The 25,476-nt window shown below is 40.9% G+C and overlaps 2 protein-coding genes across 10 annotated transcripts in view; one reads left to right on the top strand and one right to left on the bottom strand.

Annotated features, from left to right (window-relative positions):
- The window catches only part of scn4aa (sodium channel, voltage-gated, type IV, alpha, a), a 23,160-nt gene extending 3,550 nt beyond the window's left edge, over positions 1-19,610 (bottom strand). The window contains exons 1-26 of one of the 3 annotated variants that reach the window (XM_047608971.1): positions 19,478-19,610; positions 12,288-12,594; positions 11,919-12,037; positions 11,710-11,799; positions 11,492-11,620; positions 11,163-11,254; positions 10,771-11,061; positions 10,612-10,675; positions 10,349-10,490; positions 10,021-10,218; positions 9,610-9,780; positions 9,333-9,462; positions 8,536-8,774; positions 8,280-8,453; positions 7,830-8,186; positions 3,872-4,348; positions 3,186-3,227; positions 2,902-3,025; positions 2,657-2,811; positions 2,367-2,540; positions 2,112-2,234; positions 1,458-1,739; positions 1,302-1,355; positions 912-1,049; positions 681-785; positions 56-326 (exon numbers count right to left, since the gene is read on the bottom strand). In XM_047608971.1, coding sequence (XP_047464927.1) covers positions 56-326; positions 681-785; positions 912-1,049; positions 1,302-1,355; positions 1,458-1,739; positions 2,112-2,234; positions 2,367-2,540; positions 2,657-2,811; positions 2,902-3,025; positions 3,186-3,227; positions 3,872-4,348; positions 7,830-8,186; positions 8,280-8,453; positions 8,536-8,774; positions 9,333-9,462; positions 9,610-9,780; positions 10,021-10,218; positions 10,349-10,490; positions 10,612-10,675; positions 10,771-11,061; positions 11,163-11,254; positions 11,492-11,620; positions 11,710-11,799; positions 11,919-12,037; positions 12,288-12,545 — 4,399 coding nt within the window. In that variant the 5' untranslated portion in view covers positions 12,546-12,594; positions 19,478-19,610. Of the gene's footprint in view, positions 1-55; positions 327-680; positions 786-911; positions 1,050-1,301; positions 1,356-1,457; positions 1,740-2,111; positions 2,235-2,366; positions 2,541-2,656; positions 2,812-2,901; positions 3,026-3,185; positions 3,228-3,871; positions 4,349-7,829; positions 8,187-8,279; positions 8,454-8,535; positions 8,775-9,332; positions 9,463-9,609; positions 9,781-10,020; positions 10,219-10,348; positions 10,491-10,611; positions 10,676-10,770; positions 11,062-11,162; positions 11,255-11,491; positions 11,621-11,709; positions 11,800-11,918; positions 12,038-12,287; positions 12,595-18,434; positions 18,656-19,477 lie in introns of those variants that run through there. The other 2 variants (XM_047608972.1, XM_047608973.1) reach the window with 2 other exon arrangements.
- Positions 19,514-25,418, top strand: dydc2 (DPY30 domain containing 2). Of its 7 annotated transcripts, none has more exons than XM_047608975.1 (10): positions 19,514-19,652; positions 21,816-21,911; positions 22,198-22,346; positions 22,974-23,069; positions 23,197-23,370; positions 23,637-24,050; positions 24,277-24,411; positions 24,737-24,910; positions 25,079-25,192; positions 25,300-25,418. In XM_047608975.1, the coding sequence occupies exons 3-9, from the start codon at positions 22,200-22,202 to the stop codon at positions 25,163-25,165; spliced, it is 1,227 nt and encodes a 408-aa protein (XP_047464931.1). In that variant the 5' UTR covers positions 19,514-19,652; positions 21,816-21,911; positions 22,198-22,199; the 3' UTR covers positions 25,166-25,192; positions 25,300-25,418. The 7 variants fall into 7 exon arrangements, with proteins under 7 accessions (XP_047464931.1, XP_047464935.1, XP_047464930.1 ...); XM_047608979.1 differs by having other exon boundaries at positions 22,195-22,346; positions 23,200-23,370; XM_047608974.1 differs by having other exon boundaries at positions 22,195-22,346.
- The last annotated feature ends 58 nt before the right edge of the window (positions 25,419-25,476 follow it).

Below are 25,476 nucleotides of genomic sequence, written 5' to 3'. Positions count from 1 at the left end.
TTGAACATAAAGCAACTTGTAATGTCAAAGAAAACTTCTCATAATCGGTACCCACCAGCTATTGACAAGATGACCACGACAAAATCAAAAACATTCCATCCATTGGTGAAGAAGTATTGTCGAAGGGCAATGAGCTTCAACGTACACTCTCCAGTGAAGACAACTATAAAAGCCACATTAACTTTAAAGAGGAAATCCTCCTTCTCTGCACTTTGGTCAGCTGTTTCCACCATCATGGTCACCATATTGAGGCAAATGAGCACCATAATGAAGATGTCAAAGAACTGCTGACTGATGAAGTCAAACACTATGCCCTGGATTAGGTTCTGCAAGTCAAAGGGCAACAGAGAGGAGAGATTAGCACGAGGGACAAGGAACAGAAATACAAATCCAGGAGGGTCGTTTGGTCTGTTCACACCATCAGTGTGCAGAAAAGGTCAGTGCAGGGTCACTGTTGACCTCGTCATGCCATGCATACCGAGCTGATGTGTCAATACTTTGACTCCAGCCGACCTCGTTCATACTTCTCAACATCAATACAGACAATGAATTAGAATGCTCCCAGTCAACATAGCAATATATAATACATATGCAATATGTAACGCATTAATATTGGTGACTAAAGTAGTCATTCAGTGACTACTGAATCAGTACTACTACTTTAGTACTGAATGGCATACCGTTGGGCGGGGAATCGGCTTCTGTGGCTTCTTGGAACCAAGTTTCTTCATGGCTTCATAGTATTTCTTTTGTTCCTCAGTCATAAATATGTCTTTGTCCCCAAAGTGCAGACCCAACACAACACAATGATGATTATATGCATTTAATTTACAAATGATGTTTGCTTTTCAGCACAACACACTTCTAATTTTCAGAAAACATCAATCACTGGTGCGAAATATTATACTTATCTTTTTCTTTTGTTGGTTGAAATTGTCAATAATGACTCCAATGAAGAGGTTGAGTGTGAAGAAAGATCCAAAGATGATGAAGATGACAAAGTAAATGTACATGTAGAGGTTGATCTCATATGAAGGCTGCTCCTCAACCTAAACCAAAGAAGACATGTAAGTGAATGTCCTTCACGGTAGATGTTTATGAGACAGCGTGAAGAGGGCCATATAAAAAGTTGTAATTGGACTCAAGACAACTCGACTTTGTTTATAACATATCCATTTAGCCTATAGTGCTACATGTTGAAAGGTAAACAGAATTAGATTGTATAATTAGTACAAAATCCCAAACAAAGGCTGCAGTATGTTAAGTTTAATTGTTTCTCTGTTGAAGAGACTACACCTTACCTCTCTTGAGTCAACAGCAGCATACATGATGTCCATCCAACCTTTAAAAGTTGCCTGCAATCACAGAGAGCATTCTCTCAAGTTTCAAGTGAAACCAACTACTGTTTTTTCCTCAAGATTTTCCAAGTGTGTGATCCCTTTCTTATCATGCCTTACCACTTGTAGCAAAGACAGGTAGCCTTTTCCAACATTGTCATAGTTGACTTTGACGTTGATCCAGCGGGCCTCCTGTGTGGCTTCTTTCAGGGCCATGCAGTCGCTACGATTGTTGACCACATCCATGGGGAACAGTTCCTCCGTGGTGGTGTTGATACAACGGTAGAACTTTCCAGCAAACAAGTTAACTCCCATGATGCTGAAGATGAGCCAGAAAATCAAACACACCAGCAGCACATTGAAGATGGAGGGAATCGCTCCAACAAGAGCATTCACCACCACCTGTCCACAAGAGATGACTTTGTTAGAATGATACAGGAAACACACACAGAGAGTTGCTTGATTTATTTTGTTCGTAAGGCTGATCAACAAACTTTTCTAGGTGTTAATGTTTTGCTCAGTCAGCTATATGAAAAGTTATATGAAATCCACAAACTTACCACAGTCAGCGCTGTTACAGCAGTCATGGCGTAAGCATGCATTCAACAAACATGATAGGGGAAAGCCAATCAAATTAGTACAAGAGTGCATTAGACATCACAGGTTTTGAATCTCCTAAGCCATTGTTAGCCATGCAAACGAATTCGAATATTATATAAAATACAATAGTGATGTACGCGATTTCAAATGAGCATCAGTGAGCCAGTAACTTACCCTCATGCCTTCAAATCTTGATAGTGCCCGAAGAGGCCTTAGTGCTCTGAGGGTTCTAAGGGATTTGATTGGTCCAAGGTCAGAGTAGCCCAGCCAGTTGGCACATAAACTAATCAGGGAAATCTGTGGCAGAATCAAAGCAATTCCTATTCAGGTATTACCACAAACTTTATCTGCATGATGTTACCTTTATTAACATAGTTAATTTTCATCTGCATTTTCACTTGCACACAACTAAACATACACAAAACTTACATCTACAATGAAAAAGTCTAACCAACACCAAGCGTTGGTGAAGTAGGTCTTGAAGCCGTAGGCCACCCATTTAAGGAGCATCTCGATGATAAAGATGTAGGTGAAAACCTTGTCAGCGAACTCCAGAATAATTTTGATGGTTCGCCGTCTCTCTATGTGTATGTCCTCAAAGGCCTGTTGAAAAAAGACATTAGATACCTAGCTATAAGTGTCGACGTAACTACAGCGTCTTAATGCTACCGTAAAACCGTCAACTTTGCTAGTTTCGTTGGCATGATCACAGCACTCACCAGAGCTCCACTGCTGAGGAGGATCATAAAGATTATGAATGTTTCAAACCAGTCATGTTCAACAATAGTGAAGCAAGTCTTACGGAGGTTCCACCATTTCTTCCCTTTGCCTTGGGTAATGTCCACTGTGAGACATGGCCAGCGTCCCACACAGTCTTAGGAAAGAGGAAATGGTTTAATATTAGTCACAGTTCAAAGAGATTACACTTTATTTCATTTTTGGTTTGCACAGTGCTTGTTCATACTGTCTGTGAAGCAGGCCTCTGGCTCTACAGGTTCTGGCTCTTCTTCTTGTATTGGCTCTACTACTATTGGTTCATCCACTGTGCTGCACACTGAAGAATCGTCATCATTCAGAACCCCCATCAGCTAGTTGAGAATTGAAGCTCAGTTACAAAAAAAAACATAATGCAAACTATTCCTAATAGAGACCTATAAGTTAATATTTCAATGTACTATCCTACAGATATAAAATATTAATTGATAATAAAAGTTGCCTTTGTTGATGTACTTCTACAGAGTTACTTACCTTGATACTACCTCGTTTGCTACCACCATCTTCCGAGTTTTCCTGAAATAAAAAAGAAATATTAAATGGATTTTAGTGGGAGTTCAAAAGCCACATGAGAAACACCAAGTGTTAAAGTTTCTTCTCCCAAAGAACGTATCTTAGTTCATTAAATCTGTGTAAATGAAACATATGCTCAGAGCTCAGAAACTCATATCTTTACTATTTTGCGACATCCGTGCACTGACTTTGGTGACTTTATGTAAAATCTGATCTACTGTTTTATTGGATCTCTGCACATGTCAGGAAATGACAAAACTGCATACTGTATATCACTGGAATAATGCAATTGGTCTAGGCCTAATAGGTGCAACACACTTCAGTAACAAGAGTGTGAGCAATGCATAGTACGTCTAATCAGACACAATTAAGTGCCAGATGGATTTATATATTAAAAAAAAACACATACATTTGAGAACTTCTTCTAGGAAGCTCTTTAGAAAAGTGCAGGCACTACTTAGGAGTCATTGAACAAACTGCATAGCTATCTACGACTAATTCTTGCTTGTATTTGAAACTTCAGAAAGGGAGGCAATTCTTTGAAAGTGTACTCTTTTTCCATGGATGATGGTTCTGGATAACAAACCATGTGGTACAGGTTAGCTGCTTGTGTTAGCTTTTATATATACATATCTATATATTCTTACTGTGTTCTGATGGTTACTTTCTTCATCGGATATCTCTGAGTCATGATCAGTATCACTGTCATCATCCTCATCGTCCTCATCGTCCTCGCCCAGATTTTCAAAATCAGAGTCTTCCTGGGCAATCGGCACATTGAGGTGGAGCTCTCCATCGACAATATATCCGGAGGGCCGGCCTTCCACCGGACAATCCAATGTCCCATCTGACATTTTTAATGTCTGACTGGTGTCCAAGTGGTTCATTTCAATTTCTTCCGCTTCATGGTCAACATCATCCTTTGGTTCCTCATCGGGCTCCCTGGGTTTCCTGCCAAGAACATCAAGGACAACCCGAATAATAAACGCTTTGAACCAGTCGACCCCCCGTGTGATCCTGCCAATGGCAATCTGGAGATTGTTCATCTCTCCGTCATCGTCTCCCGCTGAGAGGTTGTCCCCACTGAACGAGCTGAGCAGCAGGGCCAAGAAGAGGTTCAACACCTGAAAGAACAATAAAAAAGGTAATGATAAACATACTCTAAGGTTAAAATCTGACAAGCAAACAGTCACAAGTATTTCCTTTTAGTCCTTGATGTGAAAAACAAAAACTGAGAAAGAGCAACTGAAGCACAGTCCATATTTAACATGCATCTAAAAAATATTTCTGGTGATAGAGCCACTGAACACTGAGTAGGTGTGCAAACGCTGCAGAACTAAACACAAGTGGGGACTAGCTCAAATACACATCACATATCAAATTGGCCGTGTGATGGCACATCAATAAATATTATGTTGACTGCCTCCTGTTCCAGACGCAGCTATCTTTAGTGTCTTAAACCTGTTAGTAAATTTCTCGGTTCCTGTTTCCCAGGTTTAGCGGGAGATCATGGTTACATGAGCCAGGGGCAGATGAGCTCTCTCATTCCAGTGTAGGAGCTGTGAATCAGTAAAGGCACAAAATAAAACTCGACAATGGCGGAATGGAAACATATGAAATGATTGTAGAGGTTATAGTGCAAGTGATGCTCAAAATAATGCTTGTGTTATATTTTTTATTCAAAATATGACTCAGTTAATTTCCCAGTTTTATGTTATATCTGAAGCTACAGCCTGAAGCTCTTTGGCTTAACTTATTTCGGCATAAAGTCTGGAAACTGCTGGCTTTGCTACCTCTAAAGATAATCTACCTGTCATCCCCCTCAAGATAACTTCAAGCAGCAAACTTCGGGACTTTGGAAAAGTCTGCATAATTTCTTCACCTGTTTTTGTTTTAGCTGGTATTTAGTTGGAGTCAGTCAATGTCGCCACCACACAGAGACGCTCATCAACACATCATTTTTGCTTTGTTTAAGTAAAGAAATAGTTGTTACTCTTGTTAGGTATAATAGGCAGACGCTACAGAGGTATTTATTCTCACCAAACTTTAATAATATATTTCTTCTAAAGGGGAATGCAAGGGACTGTGGTGAGAAGTAAAACAGCAAAGATATAAAAAGAGTTTTGATTAAGAAGGTGCTCAAAATAAAAGAAAATGCAGAAAATGCAGAATTAAATCTACTCTGTCCCATGTGCAGAGGCGCTGATTGCCCAGCATGATTACATCTTCATCAATTACAATTCAATCTGCTATCAAATGACTGCTCATTTACACCCATAGGCCCCCTGCCACCCGAGCTCCGCTCGCTCAGCTGCTTGTGTTTGTTCCCCTCGGTGGCAGCATGCTCACTGGAGCTGGATCTTAGCACATACTCAAGGTCAGAATCACTGTTTGGTGACTGAAGTCAGCTGATTTAAATAGAACCCCACCCCCCTCCTCCTGTCAAGATGCACGTCAGGATAAAGCATTTTCCTTTATGTCAGTGAAAAAGTGCAATCGAGTGTGAAGCGAGGGTAGTCTGGAGTAAGGATGGAGGGTTGAGAGTCTTAAGATGCTAGGGCGCCGCAGTCATTTTGGGGGTGTGGTCAGCTCAATACTTCACTGCACGACAATGAGACATTTCCTGTTCATTTCTATGAATAACCTAACAGGAAGTGGTCTTGGCTCTTGTTGTTAAATTTGATGCTGAAGTGATGTCTGAGGGCGATCATCTGTATTGCCTTGCTCTGTGGGGCCAAGATAAAAGGTCAGGGACAGTGTTTCCATGCCCCACACGCTCCACACTCTTCACGCAAGATCCCTCACAAACTCTGATGCCTCTTCAAATTGATCTAGGCACTATGAGAAAACACTACACGACTTGATTGATTTAAAAGCTAATAAATAAACCCATGTAGGACATATTTGTGTATTTTAAGTCTTTTTAACACTATTTGAATACGTGCTGAATTACTTCCAGTGTGTTCAGATTCTGACATAAATAAACATAAATCTCCATATGCACCTATTCTTAAATGCCTTGTGAAAACCATTTTCTCCTTGCTGCCTATGTCTGTCCTTGACATACTTTAGCTGAGGGGTTAATAACAAACTGCTGAGAAATTCAGTCCACAAAATCTCTTGGCATTATAACGAGATAACTGTAAGATTTAACAAAGCAGTTTGTCAGCTTTACAGCTTCACAGTAGCGACAGTTGTTCAGAGTTTGGATTTGGAGTTTGGACTGACCAGCGACTCAAGATTTATCGCAATAAGTGCCGACACCGCCGCAAGATAAGAATGCTGCCTATTTACACCAATCACATACAAAAGGGGTGAAGCAATTATTTTTATCTAAATGAAATGGAGCCGTGTAACATCATACAGGTTTAGGTTGTGTTCAGACCAGCTGCGTGAAAGAAATGCATGGCCCTTATTCATTTCAAAGAGACACATGTGTTGGCACAGCAGGGGCGCTGACACAGATGGCCCTGGTCAAAAGAAAATTGCAGGAAGAAAATTCACCTGACTCAAGTTACACTTTAAAGCAGTTCTTATCTTTCGGGCATGTTACACAGCACTTACTGTAGTGAAAATTTGAACATGAGCAACTCCGGCTCCCCCCAAAGTCCCACCGCTTCCCCCTGCCTGACCTTTGACGCTGCCCTCCTCCCCTGACGCACGCGGTGGGAAAGTGAATGTAGAGGCGGAGGAGCAATGGCGTCGGATTCAGAAGCGCGAGAAGAAGTGAAAACAGTAATTTAATAAAATTCAATCCAATCTATATATAAAATACTCTTGTAACGTTCAGTTACCTTGGTAGTCTGATGAACTACCATTAACGTTACTATTATAATTATAGCATTTCATCATCCATTTCTTTACAGTCAAATTTTTTTCTTTAGATTTCACACATATTTCCTCACAAAACTGCTGCTGTAACGTCTTACATCGCCAGAACTGTCTCGGTAACGTCAGTCATTAAATTAGGAGGAGGTTACAGCTGTTTTGTTTGCAGACTTTAGCTAAGGGACAGTAGCTAAGGGTAGCTAACTTTAGATCCCTGACGTTTTTTCGTTTTTTCTTTCTCAAAAAATACACTCTGTCTCTGCCAGAGAGGTGACAGCGTTAGTCAACTAGAAAGCTACGCAGCCAGGAAGCTTGGCAAATTATTTTTTGTCAGAAATATATGAGAATTTAATATTGATGTGTTTCAACACCTGGTGGATTTCTTTTAATGTTTTTTTATTTTGTTATTTTCTTTCTTTTACATTTTAGTGTGCCATTCGCTCATTAGGAGCATTTTAAGCTTACAAAAGAAAAGTGTAAAAATGCCAGAAAGGTAAGAATTGCTTTAAATCAACACAATATCTTCCAGCAACACAGTGTTGTTCAGTCAAATCTTAAAGCATGCACTCTGCGTGGGTAATCCTTCTGTTTATCTCACAATCGTCTTGATATAGGGCAGATTTTGCTATCTGGTAAGACATGACAGGCACGGATCTACCACTCAAACTGGCCTTCCTTCAAGCATAACTCCTTGTGATTTTTTAACACATGGTGTTTAATTGCTCTGAATGCCTTGGCATGGATTACATGTCTTGATGGATAGATATTCCCACTCACCACAAGGTTTCCAATGACCATGACCATCATGAAGACAACTAAGCACATCCCAGCTCCGGCCACCTCCATGCAGTCCCACATGGTCTCGATCCACTCCCCGCACAGGATGCGAAACACGATGAGGAACGAGTGGAAGAAGTCGTTCATGTGCCAGCGAGGCAGTTCGCATTCTGACGAGATCTTGCACACACAGTCCTTGTAGCTCTTGCCAAAGAGCTGCATGCCCACAACAGCGAAAATGAAGACAATGATGGCCAGCACCAAAGTCAGGTTTCCTAAAGCTCCTACAGAGTTACCAATGATCTTGATCAGCATGTTGAGGGTGGGCCAGGATTTGGCCAGCTTGAAAACGCGAAGCTATCACCAACACAAACAGACACAAACAGACCCAGTGAGTAATAATATAGAAAGCCACTGTGGATACAAATCAATTGAATCAATGTGTCTCACCAGACGAAAGGACCTAAGGACAGATAGACCCTGGACATTTGCCAACCCCAGCTCCACTAGACTGAGAGTGACAATGATGCTGTCGAAAATGTTCCAGCCAACTTGAAAGTAGTAGTAGGGATCCATGGCGATAAGCTTGAAGAACATTTCTGCTGTGAATATCCCAGTGAAAACCTAAAAGGGGAAAATATTTATATCACTCAAAGAGTTTCAGGCTCTTCTATGTTATTTGAAATTTGAAGTAGGAAATAATTACCAGATTCCCCACTGAGAGCATGTAGTCAAACTCCGGGGTCATGGGGTAGTGCTCCATGGCCATGAAAAGGGTGTTGAGCACGATGCAGATAGTAATCGCCAGGTCGACAAAAGGGTCCATCACCACAAAGTGTACCCACTTTTTAAAGACAATCCAGGGCACACAGCAGTTCCACTTGAGGAATATGTCAGCAAATTTGTACCATCCAGGTGGGCATGGCCTCTGAGCGTCCTCCAACTCTAGACAAAGACAGACAAGAGGACAGGTAATATTAAACATAAAGTAGTGCAGGAATGTTGTTGATTACCCCCAAATACACACAAAGATAGCCTTATCTTTAAGTGACATGTGTTATACAGAGTCCAGACATGAGTGACATTCAAAGTTATGTCTCGCTGTTCCAAGTTTTAGTTGTGCTGAAATAGTCCTAGCTTAGCACCATGAGGCCGTGACACTGAATGTTGACAGGGATCTCTGCTGCACACAATATAATTAGCTTGACTGTGGCAAGCTCAAGACAATGCTACTGTATTGGCCATGGGTAGGTTAGCATATAATGCTTGATAATCTGTGCAATTACTTCTAACATTAGAGGAGCTAATGCTAAGCCATGTATAGTTTTTTTTATTCCCTGAAGGGATTTGTCACCACTTAATGCCTACAAAAACAATTCTCCTGAAATAAATATTATATTGTTGTGTCTTTTAACTGAAAGTGAAGCTCGAAAATATCAAGACTTTCCATATTGCAACAGTTTTATTGTCATCGTTATGTTTCTGTCTCCGTTTGCACATTACCTTCCATAGCAGCTGTAGTTAGCACAGTCATAGTACTAGCAGATCTCATTGTCAGGCCTGGTTCATCGGGATGAAGCATGCTGTGCACAGATCCTAATGACGCCTCTCTGCATTCATAATCTGCAGCAGACTACAGAATGTGTTGATAAATTCTCAAAATACGTATAATGGAAAAAATGCAAGACAAACGCTTCTTAAAACACTGGAATAGACATACCTTTCCAGATTGTTTCCTAACTCAAGAAAGTGTCGTGGCCAACTTTTGTGACCAACTAACCTTAACCATGGTGGGCGCCCTGATCATCAGATGGGGGATGACTCTACCATTACAGTCCTTGTTAACTTCATCATGTTTGATGTTCTGTTCATCATCAGCCAACTCAGATAGAGTGTGTTGACTGAGTGACTTTTTACTGGTTAGAGTGGCTCGGCTGCCCAAAGTTTGAGCCTGCAAGGTAAAAGATAGTGTTTAGGTGTACTACAAACACAATGATTCCTCCCTTGACACTTGCAGCTTCTACACTAGAAACCATTTATATTGAAAAAACATGAACCAAGCACAGAGACTAGAGTGCTGCGACAAAACAAAATAAATAAAATGATATCCTTGAACAAATCTGCTGAATATAGACAATATTGAGACTGCATTGCTACAACCATAGAGATGCGTATTACTTGGGATAGTTACCTGTTCTTGATTCTTGAGTTGCTCTAGCAGCCGCTGGAACTCCTCCTCTTTTTCGATGGCCTCTTGCTGAGTTGCCTGATTCTGTTCATCGTAAGCCATGGCTACCACTGCCAGGATGAGGTTGATGAGGTAGAAGGAGCCCAGAAAGATGACCACCACGAAGAACAGCATGTATGTCTTGCCAGCCGCCCGTAGGATCTGTGTTAGAAGCAAAGGAGAAGCTACGAGAACTAAGGACAAATTTCTTCTCATACTGTTCATTTTAAAATTTCAATGATCTAAGTTATGGGGCAAAAAACAAAGAGCAACGAATGAAAGAAGTGCCAACCAGCTGGAAAAGGTTTTCCCAGTAGTCCTGGGTCATGAGTCTGAAGAGGGCAAGGAAGGACCAGCCAAAAGAGTCAAAGCTGGTGTAGCCAAAGTTAGGATTCCTCCCAGCCTTCATGCATGTGTATCCCTCTGGGCACTTTCTATCAACAGGGAAGGAGAATCAGCCAACAACACCTATAGCCTCGGATGCAATACTTGGCTTATTTTTACATTAAAACTTGCGAATGAAAAGACAAGCATCAAAGCCTTTTTGTTGCTTACCCAGCATCAGAGCTGTTTCCGCAAATCAGAGCATCATTGCTGCCTTCCAAATAATAGTGATTCTCTACAGTCAAACAAGAAAAAAAAGAAAGAGGTAAATCTACTACACTGTCAACAAAGTCCACTTAAACTAAGAGAGGAAATATTTGGCAAACATACCTGTGTTTTCAATATATTCATTAAAATTGAAGGTGCTGTTGGAATATGTACCATTGCCACCCATGGTGTCGTTGAAGGACATTGTGTCATTAAATGCAGAGGTGGTATTGAAAAATTCAAATAGCGTTTCATTTGTTTGGATTGGCCATCGCACACACTTCTGACGTAGGTTTCCCATAAAAAGCTGTAGGCCAACGAGGGCGAAAACAGCCAGGGCGAAGACGGTCAAGACCATGACGTCCACCATTTTCTTCACGGACTGGATCAAAGCAGCCACGATTGTTTTCAAACCTAACAAAATATAGTTCATATGTCAGTGGTATTCCTCTGGAAAGTCAATCAGCTCTGTATATATTCAGTCAAATTTTAAATATTTAAAAGCAGAGTAGTACCAGGAATCACAGTAATTGTTTTAAGGGCTCGAAGCACTCGAAACGTCCTAAGGGCCGACACATTGCCAAGGTCAACAAACTCAGTGACGTACCTGTGGAAAGATGTGAAACCATTAACCAAAACCAATGGTCCGATTCGACTACCTGTTTATTTTTCTGTTTGAACTGGCTGTAGCATGAAAAAGACATTCATATTAATGCATAATACCACCTTTGTGGTATGTAATTTGTAAAAAAAATGTAATTTGCAGCATTTTCAGCACTCCTCTGAGCTATTTATCTATTCAAACATCATGTATCTAAACACTAGTTTAGATAAAAACACTTACGCCATGCTGATCACCATGAAATCCAGCCAATTCCATGGATCTCGAAGGAATGTAAAAGATCCAACACAGAAACCTCGAGACAACACTTTGATTGTTGCCTCAAACGTATAAATACCAGTAAAAACATACCTAGAAGGGAATTATGAAACATTTAGCAGTTCAAGTACTGTGTATCATATGATCTCATTGAATCATGGGAATTGTGCAGATGTACGCACTCAACGGTTTTACTCCATGCTGGTGGGTTGCTCATGGTCATGAATACACAATTCGATAGAATGGTAATCATGATGAACATGCTGAATAATTTAAGTCAGGATTAAGGAAACAAACGTGAATAGGCTCCCTCAGTTGATAACAAATCTTTCAAACCTAAATACACAAAATAATTGAAAAACATCGCAAGCAACAATAGCTTAAAGGATATGAATGTATGAGAATTTTGATGGCGCCTCTCCTGACCGAACTAAAGGGGCTCAGAATGTAGCAGGCCGGTTCGGCATTGAACCTGTAGATTGTGTTTCCTTTGCTGATCACAATGAATGTCTGAAAAACACAAAGGTTATTTCTGAAATGGCGGGATACAGTCAATCATGTCCAGTTCAATAAATACTTGTAATGACACACCTGGAAATAATACTAAAATAATATTATAAAATGTTAGTGTAACATGTGCATACCAAAAATGAAATCGTATACACTGCGTAAGGGATACCGCATGTAGTTGTGATACCAGAAATTTATGTTGAGTAGCGCAATCATGTTTGTGGTTGAGGCAAGTGATTGACAGACTGACTTTCTGTGTTTTGTAGAAGGGGTCTATGTCCTCCAGAGGTGTGTTGAGCAGCTCTGGCGCAGGGTCTCCGTAGATCATCGGTAGATTCTTGCCTGCCTCCAGATCACCGTTTGGGCCCAATGGTTCCTCTCCATCCTCTGGGCCCTCTACTTCTGAGACCTTTTTTGTTTCCTCCTGGAGCCTCTCGATCTCCGCCAGTGATTCCTGGGTGAAGGGGCGTAACACATAGGTGCTCGGAGGAGGAAGCAGGGTTGCCATCTTTGCATCGCGAAGGGATATCGCCACGCCGGGGTTTCCCTAGAGGGAGCTGGAAGAAGGAGAATGAGCGAATGTGGAGAACATAATAAAGACAATTTTGATGCTAATCTGACCTGCATACAAGGTACCGGTATAACCATCCATGAGGCAAGAACCAGCTTACATAAATAACCTGAATTTAATTTGTTGAAATGCATTCTTTGGGTTCAGCTGCTCAAACATAAATATTGGCAGCGGAGGTCTTGTGTTTAGAGGAGCATGCTAGGGAGTTTAGGGTCGCTGGCATGAAAAAGCAGCACACTTTAGGATAAGATATTATTGATTGTGTGCAAGACGGCAGTAAGAAGAAAACCCCCTACTTTAAAGCAATGGCTAGAAATTATAAGAGGGCTTTGTGACTGGGAGGTTTTAACTGTATTTATTAAAAAATGGAAGAAATGGCTGATTTTACTACGGAGTGTCTATTCAAGATGTCTTTCTTCGTTCTATGGAAAACAAATATGAGCATCTTGTAGCAATTCAGTGTACTGGTGGGAAACTTTTGGACCTGGCATTCATGCTTGTGGATGGTACTTAGACATGTACCACCCATCTACACCAGACCAGGCCCCCCCACCCCATAGAAATGACACTCCTTGATTGCAGAAGCCATCCCCAGCAGGATGCAGCCTGACACAGGCAGACACACAAAAACTGTTTAAGAAACAACTCAAAAAACATGAAGAACAACACAAGGTGTTGACCTGGCCTCCAAATTCACTAGATCCCAAAACAATCAAGTATTGCCCTCATAGACCCTCGCTAACGTACGACTGGATGGGTTAGACGTGATCACATGCTGCGTCTCAACATTTATTAAGTGATTGTAAACTGAACATCTGTTTGTAGACTGTCAGACCTAACGAGACATCTGAACATGACATATCTTTAACTTTATGAGAATATATCACAGCTGTAACTAACAGATATTTTCTAATATTCTATAGACCAAACAATTAATAAACAGGAAAATACTAAGTAGAGCCTACTCATTACAGGTTAAAACTGGTCTATTTAAGAGATCAGATAATGTGATCAAGCTTTTTATAGTTTTACTACATGACAAATGCCAGTTAGACTAGACCGAGAGCTAAATACTCAAATATAATCAGTTTGCAGACATATACCATTGGCAAATTATTGTATGTTGAGATGAATTTGCTTAACATATAGTCATTTATGTATTTTATTTATCTATTCTATTATTTCTTTCTTACTGTGATCCTTTCTTAACTAGTGCTAAAGCAACAGTCACCAGTGTGAGGGGTCAAGAGATGATTAATGGGCACAAATGTCACTTTATTTCATGTGAAATAATAATTTTACTCTTTTGACCTAAGGCAATATAAAATATTTTAGAGGTTAACACTCTTTGGTGAAGCTGCTGACGATTTGTACACACTGTGCTACGTGTCCTGAACTTTGGTAAGGATTAGTTGCTTTGGCATGAGACCACACTAGCCCCACACTCTCTCCTTCTTACCCTCCACCCCATTCCCTTAGCCTCCGTTTCAGCAGCCCTTGCTACCTCGCAACCACCTACAGGTGGCTAGACACACTTAGGACCAGACCTTGGACTTTCCCACCGTTCTAAACAGACCATGACATTACTTGTGTACATCAGATTACTTATTGAGTTAGCAGACGCTCCGTGTGAGGTCCAAGTGGTTTTTTCTTACATCCTTTGATGCATTTAGCAACAGTCAATATAACTTTTGTCTGGAGCAGCTAAAGTTAGACTCCTGCGATCATGGAAATAATAATGATTTAAATCGTCTCATATTTTTACATGATAAACGAATAGGAGGATCGTCCAGTGTCACATAATACATATAAATGCAGTATTTGCTTACTATTATGTAAAAGTTGTATTTTACCGTGTATAATATTCTTAAAAGACAAAAGTGCTGGATAATTAATAGTAGGCCAGGAATGGATTTAATTGCTGAAACAAATGCACAACCCTGTGACGGGCTGCACAAACAGAAGAGTCATCAGTCATCAGTCAGCATGGTGGGACGGACTGATTTAGAGCCACGGATCACGGACGTGAATAATACTTGCTCAATCCACCTCGCTTCAACATAAAGCGATGCATTCACACACATGTGAAGCGTCTCACACGGATACGGTGGCTGCCCAGCTGCTACAGGCAATCAAGACGGAGCGTCGTGTTACAGAAGCCCGATGACTCTGCTCATTCCTTCCTGGCCGAGGCTTCGCTCTGCGCCTCACATCCCTCCGAAAAACAGGACGCCAGGCCAACTTATCTTACCGAGCTGACTCCTCTCTCTACTATTTTACGTGGGGCCACAAACACACTAAGCTTCCGCCTTACACGCTTTCCCGCACTTAACAACCACCACCTCCCACCCCCCCACCGACTATCACGCTACAAGACACTTAAGGCTCTAAATCCCCCCTTTGTACAATTGTTCCATCTAAACTGTATTACTCATCAAAGACTGAATCAACCATGGTCTGTCTTTTTCCTTGAAACAAAACAGCTGCCCCCAAAAAACAACCAATTACCTACTACAGCAGAGTTCGTCAGTACATCCAAATACACCTGTGCAGCACCTGCCTGCTAATTTGTTTGCTAAGCGCTTCATCTCCCCTCTCATCATTTCTAAACCCCCATCCTGGGAGTTGTGGGCCCCCGCCACTCTCCACCACGAGTCAACCTTAAAATACACATTGTGGGCATGGATGTGCTTCTCCGCGGCTTAAGGGAAACATTCCCTAATTGCATTACATCAGAGCATTACTGCTGAAGCCATCAAATGTCCTTTTTAAAAAAAGCTAGGTGCCTCAGGTTGAAAGCCTGCCAATCTCAAAAAAGTCCTCGAGTAGGTTGCTGCCTTGTCTCCCCCCTCAAATAGGTAAGTAATACGTTTTGGCACTATGTTGAATTTTGCAGATGCATCTATCAGTGTGCGTTTCAATGCACGAAAGAGCCAAGGTTTTCAGTATCTGTCAAAAAATACTCGGTATTAGCCCACAATTAAACCCCTTGGTAAATATGTTCTGGACCTGTCAGAATTTACGGATCAAAAGCAAAGTATTTAAAGTACAGGCCAATGTGTTTGGCCCTGGAAGAAGATCCTGTACCTTGGTAAAAATATCAATAAGAAATGCTATAATACTATTACAAGTAAAGGACCTGCACTCGCAGTCTCAGCAATAAAACAGCTCCTGTCACTTATCTCATTGTTTAAAATTGTATAAACAGATGTTATGTACGTTTGTTCTATGGTTGCCAACCAAGGGGCAAGCGTCTCACTTAAGGGTTACCAGAACAATACGTGGTCCCTGGAGATGATGGTAAAACCAAGAAGCTCTGCTATAAAAATTTGCTGGACTGTCTTTTCTGTCATTCTGCTTGTTTTGTGCAGTAATTTGTCATTTTTAATCTTTAGTTGTCGAATAGTATTAATTATCTATGACATCCAGGGCCTTGTCTGAGCATCTGTGGCCCTACATTTGCAATGTTGGCACTAGTTGGACCCATTTTTTTTTAGCCAGTTGAACATGTTGAAACAGTGGTGAAACTACAGGTAAAAGAGATCCCTCTGATTGGCTGCTCATCTCAGTAAATCAATACAAAAGAGGAGGAAGCGGTTAAAGCAAAACGAACGACAAAGTTGAGAGGTCACACACAGAAGGTTCTCCTTGGTTTTCATCTCTATCTCATCAGTGCATTCAAATACACAAATATCAATCAGTCCTTTTCTCTTCTGGTTGTTGTTAAATGGTGAATAAAGATTACTGCCACCTAGTGGTTTGGAGGGTGGTTCCTTTCATGTTGGTGCATAATGTGTATGCCAATCCAGGACGCAGGCAACGTGACACAACGGCATAGTCAGCCACTCAGCTCCCTCTTTAGAGGGACAATGTCTCTTTGGTGGAAGTGAAATGAAATGCAGGAAAGGGCTTTAAGCAGACACTGCATTTTCCATCTGACACACAGCAGCTGGTTAGAAACCACTGGTTTAATCGTTGTCTTGTATTGCATTAGCTTATCATATGCATGTTAAACGTAGTAGGGTAAAAAAGTAAATGTATAAAACTAAGTAGTACAAAATCTGTAACGAGGTCTGCACAGTTTTCTCACGATCCTTCTTACAGTTTTTATTTTTATTTTAAGACAACTCATTTCATGACAGTCCTAAGTCAGTCCCACAGCAGATGTGCCGCAAACTCAGGAACAGGGAGGGAATGTAAGATTTCAGAAGCCTTCCCCGACAGTAATATATATATCACCTTGCATGTCAGTGAAAGCCATATGACCTGTGACATTCCAGCTGGAGATATAGACGGGGTAATGTAGACACCTCTTCGTTACATTAGCCGGCTCGGGAATGCGAATTCTAATATTCACCTCCGGAAACAAACCCAACTAACTTTTGGCTTTTGTCACAAGGGCAGGATAAGTTCATACAGCGACAGTGAAACAGTAAGCTGTTTTTCTCAGTGGAGAAGTTCAGATCTCTAGTCTTCGAAACAGGAACCAAAACTAACCCAAAGCCAACTTCCCCCAGGTTAACTTGAGATAAACATCTAATTTAATCGGTTTTAGTTATGACTTGTTGGCCCGACGCTGATGCCCTGGGGATGCTGGCAGTTCAAACCATGTCGCCACATGGCAGACATCTCAGAGCCCTCTTTATGCAGCACTTACCACTCAGAGAATGTGGTCAAGTTGTAAACAACCAGTCTACAGAGCAAACAAGGGCTTTTATTCGTATGTCCTTTGACATTTGCCATGCTCCTGTTCCCTGTTTTCTCACGGGGTCAAATCGCAGCACTGTAGTTCGCTTCAACACCCTGTCAACCACCAGTTAACCCTGTATTTCAAACTCTATAGGGAGCCACATTAAAACAGGCCTCTCCACCTGTTGCTGCTTCCTACTGTGTCATTACACGCTGCAAGTTGGCTGTTGAACCGACAGGATTGAGCCCTTCAAGCCTTTGAATCTTTTTTGATGTCTTTATAAGATGTGTGCACAGTAGACTCAGCCGCACTATTTCCCTATAGTGCTACGAGGACAGCTGCTCTCGTTCGCAGTATGCTTCTGTCACTGCATACCGAGGAGCTGTGAAGACCTAGTGTAATCTCTGTGGTGAGGCTAGATGGTGGGGTTGCCAACTGATGCAATATTAATCTACAAATCCAGATTTTTATTAGACAATACAACCAAAGAAATCTCTGACTGACCATAACCAAGGCTTAACCAATGGTCTTGGTCTCCTGGATAATGACAGCCTTAAGGTACTAAGAAAACCTCACAGCCTTGGATGTACTTGATGAAGCTGTTTGAGAATAAGATTGTTAATAGTTTTTGGCTTCTTTGCCTGATACAACATGTTTCACGTGTCTCTAATTGACCTATTTGGCCATTGCACTCACTGCACAGAGAATATTCTATCTGGTTTGTAAGGCAGAAATCATAACTTCTGTCACTTCTGTCACATTTCTACGGGCGCAGTTAAATGGTAAAATTCTTTCTTCTGGAGAAAAAAAACAACAACTTTTACTGATCTTTAACCTTATTTCACCTCTTGAACACTCTGGAAAATACAGGGGCCGGGCCAAGCAGTCACATGGACTCACTTGGTGAAAGAAACTCAAAACCGACACCTTCTGCGTCCAAGAGCATGTGAGGCAAGACACACAAAACATGTCCGGGCAGTGGAAAACGACAGATCTTTACACATAATGCATGCTAGGCCATGAAGACGTATATCAATTACATGCATATGTCACGACAGAGTCGGCAGAGTACGCAGCACAGAAGAGAGTTGTAAATTTAAAATCGCTGAGACGAACAGTGAAATGTGCAAACTCACGCTAAGACCTTACAAACACCACCTGATGGTCCCCAGCCGTGAAGAAATTTGCATTATGGCCCTAATGCTGAGCGTCCATTGCAGGAGCCCATTACATAAGAGCTGCAGGTGCACTGTTGACAGGCTCTTACACGAACACCAATCTCCACGTCTTCCGGCGTGTCCAAAGATCTGCTTTGCCTGCATGCAGCCAGACCGTCTCCATAGTCCTGCACTTCTGATTTGGGCAACATGGATTAACGGCGGAGAAATGGTGGCGTATGAGCACCCACAGCATCACAGTATCTTTGCCCGTCTGCCATGAAAACATGGGCTAAAAATAAAACTAAAACCCCTGTGGGAGGAGGTATAGTGGTGAAGGTTGCTAAGGGTCCGGAGTGGACATTAAAATCGTGAGTCTAAAGGGAGATATTCACCTGGGAGGCTCTGTGACAATGTGCTTTGTACAGTTATCCCTACGATACCATAGTCAGTGTGAGTAGTACAACAATGACTTGCCAATGCATAAGTCTTCACAACACAGACGTGCACATGCTTGCTCATACAAACATTTAAAATATGACAAGAAGACGTAAAATCTACCAAAATCCAATTGTGAACAAAGCTTAATACTACTCTAATGTTAAAATATGACTTAAACTGCCAAGCAACCCTTAAAGACCCTGCACAGCAGTTGTATTCTTACTTTCAGATTTATCAGACATGAATTGGCAAAATATAACTGCACGTAAGTTTCACCACAGTCCAAATGAGAAGGAGCAAAAAATACAAACTCCAGGCTAACTTTAACCTGGAATCTTAAAACCAGGAAGATGCCAAAATAGTCCCTTTCAGACAGAGAGAGCGCAATACAAAAATAACTCACGGCCGATGAAGACATTAAATGGCACCAAAACGTAACTCATCAGTCATTCCCAACTTGCAAGTGAAACCCCCCCAACCTGCAGCTTGACTGGAAACCCTTCTGTTCTGAAGTTCATGCAGGACTTTTTTTCCCCCTACCCAAGGTTTAAAAACTCAGCAGAAGACAGGTGGCGCGTTACCTTGCACAGTAAAAACAAATATTCCCACAGAATCCAAGAAAAAGAGCAAAGTCTTCCGCGAAGCCTTACACTGAGGACGCAACTCTCCGCCTTCTGGCAGCCAGCGCGGGGCTGCAGGACAGCTGTTGCTGACGCAGTGTGGCGTCCTGCAGTGAAACTGGAGGAGTCGCTCCAGGTAGGACCAGATCAGACCTTTGACTCTGCGGCGGCAGAGTCGCTTCCCGTTCCCACACAGCTGGTCGCTCCCGCGCCCAGTAAAGGAGCAACTTGCCTGTCGCAAAGTCAGGAGCAAGTATGAACCAGAGGGACCTGCTGCATCGCGGATTAAAAGAGTTCTCACCTGAGAAGTTGGAAGCCGTGATTGTTAGGCTACCGAAGATCACTAAAGTTTTCCATTATGTTATTTTTTTTATTTTTATTTTGATTGTCACGATATGCATGCGTTATGCATAGTTAGTCGCTGTAATAGTTAATTGCCGATTAACTATTATAAAGTAAAACTTGCTTGTTGCACTTTGAAATGTTTTCTCCTTTTTTTCCCCATTTCATTTATATATTTAATTAAAAGGGACATTGCACATTAATCAACTGAATAGTAAATGTGCAGGTGTTGACTAGCTGACTAATTGTAGTTGGTAAGATGTTTTAAGAACCAAATTAAATATAACACGGTTGTGACATCAAATTGTCAGCAAACTATATAACAGTCCTGCATTAAATATTTACTTCATGTAGTTTATGATTTTCAACATTTGTTTAAAATAACTGAGGTTTTAGAGGTTGTGACTTACAGTAGGCCTACTATTAAATTATATTGTGATTGACAGTGTTTCTAATATTTTGACAACCCCCGTTTTAATCAGGCTAAATAACAGGTGGATTTAGTGTTTAAATCCAGTCCAGTTTCAAAGCACCATAAGCTGCTTCCTCCAAAATGATAACAGCGTTGAATTACCACCTTTCACAAACTGAACAGTATACCAGTCATGACCAGTGATTTAGGATTGTTATATTAAAATGCGTTTTCATTTGTGTACCTAATCTGAGTGTACAACAAAGTTCTTTGCATAAATTATAATTAATAATGTCCTGAAAGCCCAATACTACTACTACTACTACTACTACTACTACTACTACTACTACTACTAATAATAATAATAATAATAATAATAATAATAATAATTACAATAATAATTTATAGGCTTATTGCTGATACAACCACCAGGTGGCAGCATGGCAGCTTTTAATTTTGTGTATATAGTATTTTTTTTTGGAAGCTTTAATGCTTCAGTCTCTACATGTTACAAGCAAATGTGCATCTTAATTAAATGTGGACACGATATTACGATACAAACACTTAACAAACTCTCCGAACTATTACAGCAAAAGTCTATGGAAAAGTCCAATTAAACTATTTAAGTTGACATTATACACAAATCACCATGAAAAAGGATCTGCATCTGATCAAATCTGTGTCCATGCAGTGAGAGGGCATCAGTGCACCTCCTGCACTCTTATTGAGAGACTCTTCTCCTTGATGTCGGGGCTATATTTAACTGAAAGGTGTGTAGTATGATTATACAAGGAAAATGATATCTGTGATCACAAATGTTAACTGCAGGGTGTCGTCTGTTTCTTGGAAGCAAAGCCCGCCGCAGTTTCTCCACCTTCTCTATTCCCATGTGTGCAAACTGTCCTGGTTACAAGACACAGTGCACAGGAGCATAAAATGGTATTAAACATTAAAAAATTAGAAACAAAAATAGTCTCTGTCTCTGTTTGGATGAAAAAGATATGAAATATAAAGCAAAATGTGATTATCTCCATTTGAAACAACTTTAAATTTGGATGTAACCGCTTTACATCATAGCACAAAAACAGGTCCTCAGTAAGATTGTCAAACACATCAAGTTCAATTGTGGTGCCTTTTTGGAGTGTTGTATTCAAGAAGATGCAGATAGAAATATTATTCACTCTTTCAGATTTTGAGAGGGTAGAGATTTTGTTCCTATGCAGGGAGCAAGGACAGTTCTGAAAGGGAAATAATTTTGTATTTTCAGTGAACATGATTAAAAAAATAAATAAATAAAACTCAATCTCAGAGTTTGCTTGCACAATTTACCTCTTAAGTTGATGTCCAAGTGACAAGACAAGACTTTTTTGATCTTTTAATGATCTCCATACATGATGCTGATAATTTCTGTGTTAATGAAATTATAAGGTGAGGAATGTGGAATAGACATTATATAAGAGCCTACAAAAGTAGTTAAAATGTTAAAATAAGGTAAACATTAGCAATAATATTCTTAGTAATACTTTTTGTTTTTTTACTTAACAGTGAGTAGGAACTATTTTGAAAGGTCGAGGGGAGCGTTAATGATGTGACACCGTCACCATGGAGACGCAACTCGTTATACAAGGAGACCGATAAACGGTTGGTTTTCTCGTCCTTGTTTTGGTTTCTGAATTAAATTATGACTTTATCCGTTATATTTAGTAACACTAGAAATAATATAAGTTAAATAAGAAACACATGGTGTGGTTAAAAAGTCATAAAAAGCAACTTTTTGGAGTTCTTTTTTGGTAAAAACATCGATTATACTACGTTGAGTGACGCTCTGTTTTTTTGTTTGTTTTGTGATTTTTTTTTTTTTTTTAATAACGCCGGTAATTATGTGATAAGCTAATTAAATGTAAGTTGTGTTGCATGTATTCACTAGTAATGGATTCGGAGTATTTAAAGAGACACCTGGGGACGTGTTTGGCGGAGGGGCTCGCTGAAGTGGCGGAGAGGCGACCCGTGACTCCCATCCTGTTTCTGGCTCACTGGCTTTATAAGTACGACTCCAACGCTGAATACGAGGCACAGGTAACAAGCTTTGTGTCTGTCTCTCTTTGTCATTAGGGGGCAACATTACACCACAGGCCGACTGTGAGCAGATTTGAGAAAGCTAGGTTACCTACAATGTCTGCTCTGCTCTTATGAGTTGGATATGTACCTGCTATCATGTTCACCACATCAACTTTATTTTAAAGTATTAGGTCTGTCTTTTCCCCCAAGCTCTTTTTTTATTAATAAGGAATACTTCCACTTGTCACTGACTATTTTTAAGGAAAAAGATCCTAATTTTTTTTATTTATTTTTTTTAGCTAAAAGATAGAAAAACGCCTTTCCTTAAGTAGAAGCTTTCTTGTGAATGAAGTGCAACACACAGCTGCTAGTGCTAAATCTGCTGCTACTACTGCTTCCAAGTCCTGATCTTCTACGTGTTTGAGAGCCGCTGTGAAGGATAACGGAGGCTTAGACAGTTTAAGCTCATCGAGTTGGAAGATAAAAGCCTATAAGCGCCAACGCAACAAAACCTTTTACCTTTAGGTTAGATCTCTGTGAGTCTGCAGGTCTGTAGTTTAGAGTGTTTGCAATCTTTAATTTGTGTTGCTTTATTTTGTAAAACTACAGACATCAGGGATCATATTCCTATATTTTTATTTGCAGAAAAAGGCCAATTTGGCACTCCTTGAGCAGGAGAGGGAGAAGGCCAGAGAAGGGGCCTTACACCAGGAGAAGTTGGGAGAAGAGGAGAAAGAGAAAGTATGTTGTGTCAATCCCTGTAATACTCTCAGTTTGTGTTTTAATGAAGATATTTTAGCTCGAGTGCAGTTACTGAACACTTTACATGTGAGAGCAAAGCTCTTCAAGAGCATATAAACATCCACAGCAGATCCCTGAGAAGGAAGCAGCAGAGTCTGACGCACCCGCTGCAGCCGAAACAGGAGCTGCTGAGGAGAACAAACCTTTGCAAGAAGAGAAATCAAGTATTGTTGAGGCAGAAAACCAGCAGGACACAGATGAAAAGCAAGCTGAGACACTAGAAACTAACACTGAACCAGAGGTGATAAATATCTGATCTGAAATGGTTGTGCTTCTGGAGGTGGTGGCTCCTTGATAGTTTTTATTCCCTCTTAAGTTTCTTTCCCTTTTTGTGGTGTTTGGTGTTGATTCATAACTGTTGCGTTTGAGTTTTTTTGGTGGTGGGGACGAGTGCCAAGCTTGTTCTGGTGCTGTGCATGGTTTTCTTGGTGTGGGGTTGGAATAGACATACTGTATCTCATAGAACATCTGACTTCAGGTGGCTTAAGGAGATGCTTTGTGGTGAAGCTTGCAGATAAACCAGTTACCAGTCCAGAGCCACCTGAGATAAAACCTGAGGAGGAAGGTGCCTCATCTGAGGCAGTCAACGCCGAGGTGAAAGAGGAGTCTCCAGAAACGCCTGATGAAAAGAACAAAGTGGAGACATCAAACAATCAAGTGGAAGAAAAAACAGAGGGGGAGCCAAGTGCCAATCAGGAAGCAGAGAAAAGGGGGGACGAGGAAAGTACTAATGGCAAGGCAGAGAAAATAGTAGAGGTGGAAAGCACCAATCACGGAGAAGAGAAAACAGAAAAAGAGGAAATCACCAATCACGGAGAAGATAAAGTAGTAGAGGTGGAAAGAACCAGTCATGGAGAAGAGAAAACAGAGCTGGAGGAAAGCACCAATAATGAAGAAGAGGAAGAAAGAGGGCGTAATGAGGTGACAAGATATTTTGTGGCTGAATTACACTACCAGCCAAAGGTTTGGACACACCACCTCATTCAGTTCAATGAGAAAGTGTGTCCAAACTTTTGACTTTGACTACATCTATTAAATTTTTACATGATCTATTACTCTGGACACTTACCATTAAACTTATAACAGGAGCCTGTTAAAAAACAGGCTCCAGGCACAACGCCAGCTTTATTTTACTGTTGATCTGCAGGTGGTTGCAGCTGCTGAACCTGAGAAAGCTGAGCCGCCGCAGTCGACTCCTAGAAAAGACACCAGCGATTCAAATCTGAATGAAACGGAAGACAAACAAAGTCCTCGTAACCTCGACGCTCAAGACACAGAGAAGGTGATATGGTTGAAACATGTGTTACTGATATGGCCTCCCAGCATGTGTTAAGATCACAAACGATGCAGCACCAAGGGCGAGAATAGAGGATGGATAGATGGACTGAGAAGTGAAGAAGATTAGAAGCAAAGTGAGATGACGGAGTCAAAGTTTGAAGGCCAGGTGAGGACAGGACAGGACAGGATAGGAGACAGAAGAAGGAACCATTGAAGGCCTCAAGTGTCCAGGAAAAGAGAGAACAGGCAGGAGGCTGAGCAAAGGCAGACGGACAGGAACGCTTTGTTTTCCATGATCTAATCTGCTACTTTTTACCCTTCAAACCAAGGTTTCTGAAGAAGAAACTGTTAAACCAGAAGACTCTGTCCACGTGGAGCCGTCTTCACCTCCTCACCGTGAAGACGTTAAGCCAGAACAAACAATTTGTCATGAAGAAGAACAGACGATAACAACTGAACAGGAGGCAGAAAAATCAAGTACTCCTCCTCTTCAGGAAGAAAAGGTCATGCAGTCTGCTGACTCATTATTGTCTGCAAAAATTTGGGATATTTTCTTTATTTTCACAAAAAGTGATCACATGGTGGCGACAGTGTTTAAGAATCTAGACACAGAAATGCAAGATGCGATGTTTTAATGCTTAACCTGCACTTTTCTGATCACATCGTCTCAGGCTGATATCTCGGCTCCGGCTCAGAGCGACGTTACAGATGAGGGAATGAGTGAGAGACCTGTGAGCTCACAAGAAGATCAGCCTTAGTCTGATAAAGAAAACCCGCCACAGGAGGTAGAAATGACAAATGAATGATCAATAAATGAGAGTAAAGGGCCATAACCTAATGTGTTCCTATTCTGTGCTCTTATTTTGTAACTAAGCTTTGTGTTGCTTTTCAGGAGGAAGAAAAAGAAGCAGACCACGCCTAATGAAAGATCAATCCTTCACGCTTTTTAATTTAAATTGTCTCAGTCTCAATTAATTGATGTGTGCAAGTATAAAAAATATAACTAACTGATAACGTAGCACAGTTATTTCATTATTTGTGTCGTCTCTTTGTGCCCAGATTGATAAGG

The sequence above is a fragment of the Mugil cephalus genome, chromosome 16 (assembly GCF_022458985.1).
Source record: "Mugil cephalus isolate CIBA_MC_2020 chromosome 16, CIBA_Mcephalus_1.1, whole genome shotgun sequence".
Taxonomy (NCBI): domain Eukaryota; kingdom Metazoa; phylum Chordata; class Actinopteri; order Mugiliformes; family Mugilidae; genus Mugil; species Mugil cephalus.
This window is presented reverse-complemented; position numbering and strand designations above follow the sequence as displayed.